Raw genomic sequence first — 9,483 nt, 5'->3', positions numbered from 1 at the left:
CGTCATATGTATACCTTTGGGTCAGGCATCCGTACTTGGAGAATTCTGTTTTCTGTGTTTTCAGATTGTGCCTGTGCGAGAAGGCCTTGGCAGAGTACCTGGATACCAAAAGGCTTGCCTTCCCTCGGTTTTACTTTCTCTCCTCCCCCGATCTGTTAGATATTCTTTCCAATGGCACAGCTCCGCAACAGGTAAGCTGGGGATATGCCTGCAGAAAGGTCTAGAAGGACTGAGGAGCTCCTGGTGGGAATTTCAGGCTCCCCCTGTGCCTCCATTCTCCAGCAGGGTGTGTATTTCAGGCCTGTGTTGCCACCAGCATCAATGTCAACATCAGACGCTTTCTTATCCCCAACATGATTGCTGCTCAGGGTGTCCTCTGGCCCCTCACGGGCTATTCCCTACTGGAGAACTGGAGAAGCTTTGAGAATGGCAAAGGTGGATAGGGTTAGGCCTTGACAGAGAATGCCTTTGATCTGGTTCTGAAGAGAGATCCAGGCAATAGTGGGCAAAGTGATAGCTAACATTTCCATAGGAGATAATATAGAAGTGGCATAACTGGATATTGAGGTGGCTTAGTGGCAAAAGCATATATGAGAAGTCCAAAATTTGGGGTTCTAGCCTCTGGTTCTAGGTATTATTAGACTCACAGTTTGGGGCATATGACTTCTTTGCAACACACTTTCCTCATCTGTAAAATAGGAGAAGTCTACTGTATTATGAGGGTTTTTTGAAATTTGAAGTAACTAATTTGAAACACTGTTGGTATTTGGAGTTACAGGCATTGGTTCTCAGAGTGTGTTAGAATCACTTTAAAGGCTTGTCAAAGTAGAGGTTCTTAGGTCACACTCTCAAAGTGTCTGATGGAGCTAGAGAATTTGATTTCTAAGAATTTTCCCAATGACACTATAGGTCTAGGGACTGCATTATGAGAACCTCTGCTATCCACCATAGGGTCTTCATCTCAAAATGCTTGAATGAGTTCTTTTTTCTTCTTCTGTATGATTTTGTTATTCATTAGAAGTATAGTTGGGTTTATTTATTTCATTTTGCTTTCAGTGTTAGTGTTTTTCCCATCCTTCTTGATTTGATTTTTTTTTGAATATGTGTAACATTGATATAATTCCAAAAGTCAAACTATGCAAAAAGATACATATACTCAGAGAAGTGCCAACCCTACCCCGCCATTTCTTCCACGTCTTCACCACCTCTGTTCCACCCCACACAGGTAACCAATTTCACTAGTTTCTGGTTTACCTTTGCAAAAATAAGCAAATAAATATTTCCATTCTTATTTCCTCCCTCCCCCTCTCTTTTTTCCATTCTTATTTCCTCCCTCCCCCCCACTCTGTTTTTCAAATTGAAGTCTCACTTTGTCCCACAGGCTGGAGTGCAGTGGCATGATCATGTCTCACCACACCCTCCACCTTCTGCCTCAGCCTACCCTGCCTAGTAGCTGGGACCAAAGGCATGTGCTTCCACATTCGGCTTTTCTTTTTTAATCTGTTGTAGAGACGAGGTCTTGCCATGTTGCCCAGGCTGGTCTTGAATTCTTGGGCTCAAGCAATCCTCCTCCTGCCTCAGCCACCCAAAGTACTTGCATTACAGACTTGAGCCACTGCACCTGTCCTCCTTGCTCTTTCATGCACAAATGATAGCATGCTATATATACTTGTTTGTACTTCACTTTTTTTCTACTTAGTCATATATTCTGGAAATTGGAAAAATACTCCATATCAATTCAAAGACATCTGCCCCCTCCCCTTTTTTTTAACTTTTGTCTCATACTCTGTGGATTGATATACCACAGTTTGGCCGTAGGTTATTTATCATATTTTGCAACTACAAATAATGTGGAAAAAAACCAAATAATGTGGTATTGAATAACCTTTAACTTTGTATTGCTAGAGGTCTATCTTCCAGGTGAATTCCTAGAAGTGAGATTGTTGACTGAAAGGGTAAATGCATATGTGGTCTTGCTAGCTTTTGCTAGGTTTCCCTCCAGGGGAGATGTTCCTGTGCCCTTTTGTGCAACCACCAGTAACAGATGAGAGCTTCTCCAACAGAGATAAAGGTTAAGGTTGGCACCATACAAAGGTTGACATAATGAAATTGTTTTTTTGATTTGTTGATAAAAAGCAAGCACTAAAGAGAAATTATACCCGATAGTTATAGCCCTCTCTTTTTTTCCTATAGATTAAAACATTTCCATAGTAGCCAGGAATGGTGAGGTCGAAGTATTGATTCTATTTTGTGACTATATTTTTATTAATTATATGTATAGAAGATATCAGATCACTGCCAGGCTGTTTATACTTTTTATACATATACACATATTTATTTTTATTTACTTATCGTTTGGTTTGAGAAAATCTCTACCCACCACCCTAAAGGATGAAGCATGATAGAATAATTCCTAGTTCTTCCTAAATTTGTGACACTCCGTCATTTCACATGTGAGTGATTGAGTGGTTATGTTTAGAATTTATGCATCACAGCAATTTCCCCTCAATTCCTTACAGACATTGTTCTGATGTTTGTTGTTTCCAGAGAAGTCATCTTAGGCTGCCTGCTTTTTTGTGTTTAATCTTTTTAGATAGCCTTATTTCTTTCTATTTGCATCTCTATAGAGATTAAAATTTAAGTTAATTTTTTGAAAATAGTATATGTTTAGATATTTGCTTTATCTTGTTAATTTGTCCCTGACACATGACTAGGTTTCTTTCCTATCTGAAAACCAAAGCTTTTGTTATCTTGGAAAAGTTTTCTTCCACTATATTTTAAAATACTATTTCTATTCCATGTATCCAGATATTTTTCCCTTCAGATTCATCACATTTTCATAATCTGAGATTCCATTTTCCAGTGCTATAGACATTCCCTTTTTTAAATCATATTTTTGTCTTCTTCCTTGGTATTCTTTGATAGTTTCTCAAGTTTATCCACCATATTTTTTGCATGTAAATTTAGCACTTCATTGTTTCTAATACTACTGTAAACTGTGCCGTGTCACTTTTATTTTCCTTTCTTTATTTCTCTCTCTGCCAACTCAACTTTCATCTTATATTTTATAGAGTTTATGTTCTTTCATTTAATTGAAACAAAGCAAGGTGATGTTTTTTCAAAATTATTAGTTGACTTTACTAATGCTTTTTAATATATACTCTTATTCAACCTCTTGAATCCTGTTTTCTCCTTCTTTTAAGTTTCAGGATATTTTCAGGTCCCGTATTGATTGTATTTTTTTTAATTTGCTATCTGTCTTTGGATAAAGAAAGGTTCATCCCATCAATGTATTTATCCCAAGTCAGTGGGTGAGTCTCCTCGAGTACCCTCACATTTTACCTAAATGCTCTGAGACTTTTCTCTCATCATAATCTAGAGAGCTGGTTGTTCTCAGTTTAGCATTAAAACTCAGGGTTTGAAATCCTGAGGACCCTTTGTAACTATTCAAGAAGCTCTAACATAGAGCAACTTTCTGTTTATTCTCCCCACCCTCCACCCCAAGACCACAATGTGGCTCTGTCCAACATCCCTCCCAGCACTACTGCTGGGGCATCCCTCTGTGTTATGAGCTGTCATGCCAGGGAGCAACCCAGCATGGCCAAGCATTCTACTTGTTGTGAATATGCCTGCCTCGGCTTTAGATCCTTCTGATATTTGTCTGCTGCACTAAGGAGGCTCTAGCAGTGGGGTGGCATCTTCCATGAGCCACCATCACCACTGCTTTTGAACTCCCAAATTTGTGTATATTAGCCAGATTGTTCTCTGCTTATCTCCCGACCCCCAGTAGTGTTTTCTTTGGAAGAAAGTTTACAACTTGATGAGCACATTTTTATCTAATCTGGTCCTGTCTATAGTTGTCCAAGCAGCAATTAATTAGTCAAACCACTTGGCTTGGTTAGTTTGTAGCTAGTGCATGACTCTCACTAGTTTTATATAATATTCCTTTGGCCACTTCCATCCAATTTAGTTTGTTCTCTCCTCACATCATTATCATGCCCACAAACTTCCCTCAAATGTTTAGTCTACCTTTCTGTCTTCACAATGGTTGGCCCCTAAGCAATACTAATACAAAGCTTTCTGGACACATTCTCCAGTGCTTTGGTGTGGTTTTCATTCATAGGTTCAACGTCACCTTTCCAAACTTTTTGACAACATGGCCAAGATGCGATTCCAGCTAGATGCCAGTGAGAAACCAACCAAGACAAGTCTTGGCATGTACAGCAAAGAAGAAGAGTATGTGCCCTTCAGTGAGCCCTGTGATTGCAGTGGGCAGGTAATGTGACAATCTTTTTCCCTCCCTACACCTTTCTTTCTCAAGTGTCTGCAATCAAATATGATCAGCATCAACTTTGGGGAGAGCGTTTCTGGCCTCAATCCAGTGCTACTGTCTGTGTCTTGGGACAGCCAGCTTCCTTTGACTTGAACTGACATTAGAACAGTGTCTGGTGCCCTGCTTTCCTCTGAGAAGGACACATGTCAACATTAATATCTTTTGCTTAGTCAAAGACCTGTGCAGAAGGGAATAAAATGCACATAAACAACTAGCCAAGTCAATGAGAAAAGTATTTTTAAATGATTAGCAGCACCAGAAGACATCAACATGGCAACCCCTGGAGCACCCCACAAGGGAATCTGGAGCACTGACACCTTCCCTGGGAAAAAAATGTCCTTTGAAATCCACTGCTTTGCTGCAATTTCCCCTCTCTGCACAAATGCAACTCGGAGTCACCTTTCCCCTACAAACCCTTCCCCTTGAAGAGCCAACTAGTCCCCAGCTCCAGGAGTGACAACCTCCAAATCCCATGCCCAATTCAAGGAACATGAATCATAGGATAATTCTCTTCTTAAACTTCCTTCCCTTCCTTCAGTGCTGCCACTAAAGTATAAGCCCTTCCTTGTTCATTATTTTAAATGACCCTGCAAAGCCTTGTCCCTGGGGATTCTAATCTAATGAGGAATAACCTCTAGAAAAAAGATCTCTTACAGGGTTCCAAATGTATCTTAGAAAGCAATTCTAGTACAAGAAAATAATCAGAAATTCTTAGTCATATTACGAGGGTGGCCCTGGGATGTAATTCTAAATGAATTCTTTTTCTAGACCCAGAAAGCATCAAGTTGGGAAATTCAGTCCTGGTTTGCATCTCCATGCTCAGTGTGTGCAAGGTCATGGGAATCCACTGATTTATTTGCACTGAGCTCAACCTAGTTTTAGATCCCTTGTATGAGCTCTGGGTGGCTCACTCATCCCAGCCCCTTTACCTGCTACTCTGTCCTGCATGTTCCAAACATGCACATCAGCCTGCTGTTGATTAAGCCTAGTTCTTACTTGTCATCACCCCAGATCACAAGTACCATGTCTCCCTGTGCCTTATACAGCCACTCGGAGTTTGCATACCATGTGGGGCTCCATCTTTTTCTCTCCCTCAGGCTAACTGGAAGAAATGTATAGTATTGACTGAAGTTTTTAAGGCACCCAGTATCTAAGGCAGAGTTGTTCTTCTAGGTAGAAACTTGGCTGAACCACGTGCTTGCTCACATGAAGGCTACTGTGAGGCATGAGATGATGGAAGGCGTAGCCGCTTATGAAGAGAAGTCAAGGGAGCAGTGGCTTTTTGACTACCCAGCTCAGGTATTCTCCTTACCAGACCTTAGTGCCCCTACCTCGCCATCCTCTAGCCATGGCCTGTCCTCAACTGGGCACTCTACCTTCACCATCTCCTTCAGCCTTCAGAGACTGCCAGACAACAGACTTGCTGTTAGCTTCACAGTCAGAAAGGGCTTGAATACCAAAGGGCTGTGAGAGGTCAGCAGGAAAGAGCAGAAATGTTGACAACCATTACCTCACTCACCCATGACCTTAGAAAATCAAGAGAATTCTATTTTTATCCTCATTGGGGATCATAGAGAGAAAATGTAAATAGTTCAAGTCTTTGAACCAGCCTTGTTTATATGTGCCTAGCTCTGAGTCGAGTACAGGAGATGCCAGCCGGGCATGTGACAGTGAAATCTGCCCTGCTGGAGTTTTCAGTTTCATGTGGAACTCAGTCACTGACAAATATGGCTGGTGGGATAATAGGGGAGGTTCAGAGAAATCTGGGAGCATACAGCTAGTTAGTGGGGTCTAGGAACACCCCCCTTAACTTATGATATATAAGTTGAGATTTGAAGTACGTGTTAGCAAGCTGAAAGCAGAGGGAAAGAGCAACCAAGCACAGGAAAGAGTACAGGCAAAGGCTCAAAAGCAAGGGTGAATATGGTGTGTTTAAGGAATGGAAAGACACTAAATGTGACTGAAGAGTAAAGCCAGAAGGATCAAAAGGCAGCTGACGGGTAAACCATGTTAGGGAGTCTGGCTTGATTCTAAGATATATCTGAATTCTTTATAGATTTCTCAGTAAGGTAATAGAGAAAGGGCCAAACCCTATGAGAAGTTTTTAGAATGTCTGTGGCTGCAATATACTACTCTTCCTTTCCTTGGTTAATGGTATAGTAGCAGCGTTGGTCTATGTGAGGGTTGCAGACATTTTATCATCATTGAAGCCAAAGAAGTGGATGAGATTGCCCTTGAAAAGTATGTAGACTGAGATGAGAGTATAGAACAAATCCTTGAGCATTGTTCAGATCCTAGCAGGAAGGAGGAACCAGGAAAGCACAACGAGAAAGGGTCTTTTTAGGAAGAAGGAAAATCAGGAAATGGTGATCATGGCAACCCAAAAAGAAGCTGTTGATAGCAGATGAGATGTCAAAAATGTCAAACACTTTTACAAGACCAAGCAAATAAAGAGAATGAAGAATGTTCATGGATGAACTTGGTGAGGCCATTTCAGGGAGCAGAAGGGAAGAGGCCTCATTGCAGGGGATTGAGGAGTGAGGAGGAGGTAGGAAGCATTGACTGAATGTGGGTAGTAGGGAGAAAGCTGGCTCTGAGGAAGAGAAAGGAGTCAGCACGCAGAGGAGGAGGAGAAGTATTTATTGACATTAGATTTGGTACATACCATTAAACCATTTCAAAAAGGCCACCGATACAAGAGAAACTTCTTTGAAAAAATCTAATAGGATATAAACTCAAAGGTAAAAATGGTTCAACCACGGAATGACACTATTTACGACAACAAGATTCTCTATTTCACAAAAGTTGTATTTCCCTTCAGGAGTTCTTGTTTACCTGTATCAGAATTTTGAAATGAGAAAATGTGTTGCCTCCTGCTATTGCAATAGATGTCAAATAGAGCAGTGTCTCCCAAACCAAATGATACTACAGATGAGCAATGGATCTAAATTCTCCACTATGAATAATCAAAATTATGCATGCTCCATATAAAATTATTCAGCAAATAGAAGAAATGGTTATCTGAATCACTTTTCCATTTATTTATTTTTAATCTCTGAAAAACACCAATTTTATTGATCACACAGATTTTTTTGTGTCATTTACTTTGGCCTTCAAAAGTAGGTATCTTAAGGTTACAGATTTTAAAAAATAAGAAATGCAATGAAAGCATAGTGAACCAGTAAATATGAGCCACAAATGATCAGCAGTGGTTCACTAAATTAGAATACATGAACCACAAGAGGTTGCAGAAGAATAGAGCAAAGACTGGATGTCGCTGAGATGCTAGGGCAACATATCATTATCCTTCTAAGCTCAAGAGAGATGCTGCCTCTGGTAAATAAAAAACTGAATGATTAGGGTAGTAATTTCTAGAAGCCACTGACATTGGCCAGAGCCAGTTTTTGGTTGTTCTCATCCAAATGATACATTTTTCAAGAGCAGAAAGTGTTTTTCCCACTTTTGTTGTAACTTCTTCTCATCTCCAAAGTTTTAGAGCATATGATTCACTTAGTGGATGCTGGTGGAAGAGGGAAGTATGGGTTTTAAGTCACCTACACAATCACATCCTGAGTCCTTGCTGTGTAGTGAGTAGACTGGTTAGGAAACAGGCATGATAACAGTTTACAGAGCAACTCTTGGTGCCACAGGTGGCCTTGACCTGCACTCAGATCTGGTGGACGACAGAAGTGGGCATTGCATTTGCCAGGATCGAGGAAGGCTATGAGAACGCCATGAAGGACTATTACAAAAAGCAAGTGACCCAACTCAAAACCCTCATCACTATGCTTATTGGCCAGCTCTCCAAGGGAGACCGGCAGAAGATCATGACGATATGTACCATCGATGTACATGCCCGGGACGTGGTGGCCAAGATGATTGCTCAGAAGGTACGTTCCAAACATCCAGGGGTATCTTTCTTTGTGTACCATTACACCATGGGAATAGTTCATATACAGCCAAAATACAGGGGCCCCAGGGTCTGCACAGCACTTGCCAGACAGCTGAGGGAGGATCATAGTGGTTGCTCCTATTTTTTAAAACTTCCAGCGAAATAGTGCAATAGGAGCAGCTTGCACCTTCTATGCGGTGGTGATCATGGCACGCTGCATTCTTGAGCAGCAGACAGCACCCAGATCATCCAGACCCCTCATGTTCTATGGCCAAGGGGCTACCTGCACCTACTGAACACCATGATTCACATACCTACTCTACTACTCTCTCCTTAGGTAGACAGTGCCCAGGCTTTCCTCTGGCTGTCTCAGCTGCGCCATCGTTGGGATGACGAGGTCAAACATTGCTTTGCCAACATCTGTGATGCCCAGTTTTTTTATTCCTATGAGTACCTGGGAAACACACCTCGCCTGGTGATCACACCTTTGACTGACAGGTGAGCACAGGTGTCAACCACTGACAACCCTACTGCTGTCTAGCTCAGGCCATCCAGTGGCCATCCAAGGTCAAGGTTACCCTCACTTGCTGTATGTCACAGAGTTGCAGGGAAAGAACCTGACTCAACACAGCAGATTTAAAATGAAAGTAAAAGGATGTAGGGCAGATCCTTTCCTGGCACAAATCCAGAGCAAATCAATGAACTGTGACTTTTTGAGGAATTACTAGGCAGTCATATACATCTGGGTTCTAACAGCTCTAGGGCATACTAGCTGTTTGAACTTGAGAAAAATTGACCTGATGTTTGGTTTCCTCATCTGTAAAATGGAGTTAGTCACTCACACGTCACATGATTTTTGTAAGGATAAAAGATAGCAATGTTGGGTGAATGTAGGTAGGTGGGAAAAGAGGTGAGCTAATGGGACAAACATGCAGTTAGATGAAAGGTATAAATTCTATTGTTCAACCGCGGAGTAGAGTCACGGTAGTTAATAGCAATGTATACATATTTCAAGGTATCTAGGAAAGAGGACTTGAAGTGTTTCTAACACATGAAAATGATAAAAATTCAAAGTGATAGATGCCTCAAACACCCTGACTTGATCATTATACATTCTCTGCATGTATTGAAATTTCACATGTACCCCACAAATATATTGCTCCCTGTCATTATTTTCTTATCAATCAGTCAACCGGCACATTTATTCAATATGTCTCATTCTGGGGATACAAAGATATAAGCAACATAGTTCCCACCA

General features: G+C 41.1%; 1 protein-coding gene across 1 annotated transcript in view; it reads left to right on the top strand.

Annotated features, from left to right (window-relative positions):
* The window catches only part of LOC103262320 (dynein heavy chain 9, axonemal-like), a 99,930-nt gene extending 90,906 nt beyond the window's left edge, over positions 1-9,024 (top strand). Inside the window, exons 22-26 of the mRNA XM_008059934.2 lie at positions 65-191; positions 4,124-4,276; positions 5,507-5,632; positions 7,984-8,223; positions 8,563-9,024. Of these exons, the coding sequence (XP_008058125.2) occupies positions 65-191; positions 4,124-4,276; positions 5,507-5,632; positions 7,984-8,223; positions 8,563-8,727 (811 nt within the window). The 3' untranslated portion in view covers positions 8,728-9,024. The remainder of the gene's footprint in view (positions 1-64; positions 192-4,123; positions 4,277-5,506; positions 5,633-7,983; positions 8,224-8,562) is intronic.
* The last annotated feature ends 459 nt before the right edge of the window (positions 9,025-9,483 follow it).

The sequence above is a fragment of the Carlito syrichta genome, unplaced genomic scaffold (genome assembly GCF_000164805.1).
Source record: "Carlito syrichta isolate Samal-C Ts95f unplaced genomic scaffold, Tarsius_syrichta-2.0.1 Scaffold304447, whole genome shotgun sequence".
NCBI classification, from domain to species: Eukaryota; Metazoa; Chordata; class Mammalia; order Primates; family Tarsiidae; genus Carlito; species Carlito syrichta.
The sequence above is the reverse complement of the archived record's forward strand: the minus strand, read 5'-3'. Positions and strand labels throughout refer to the sequence as shown.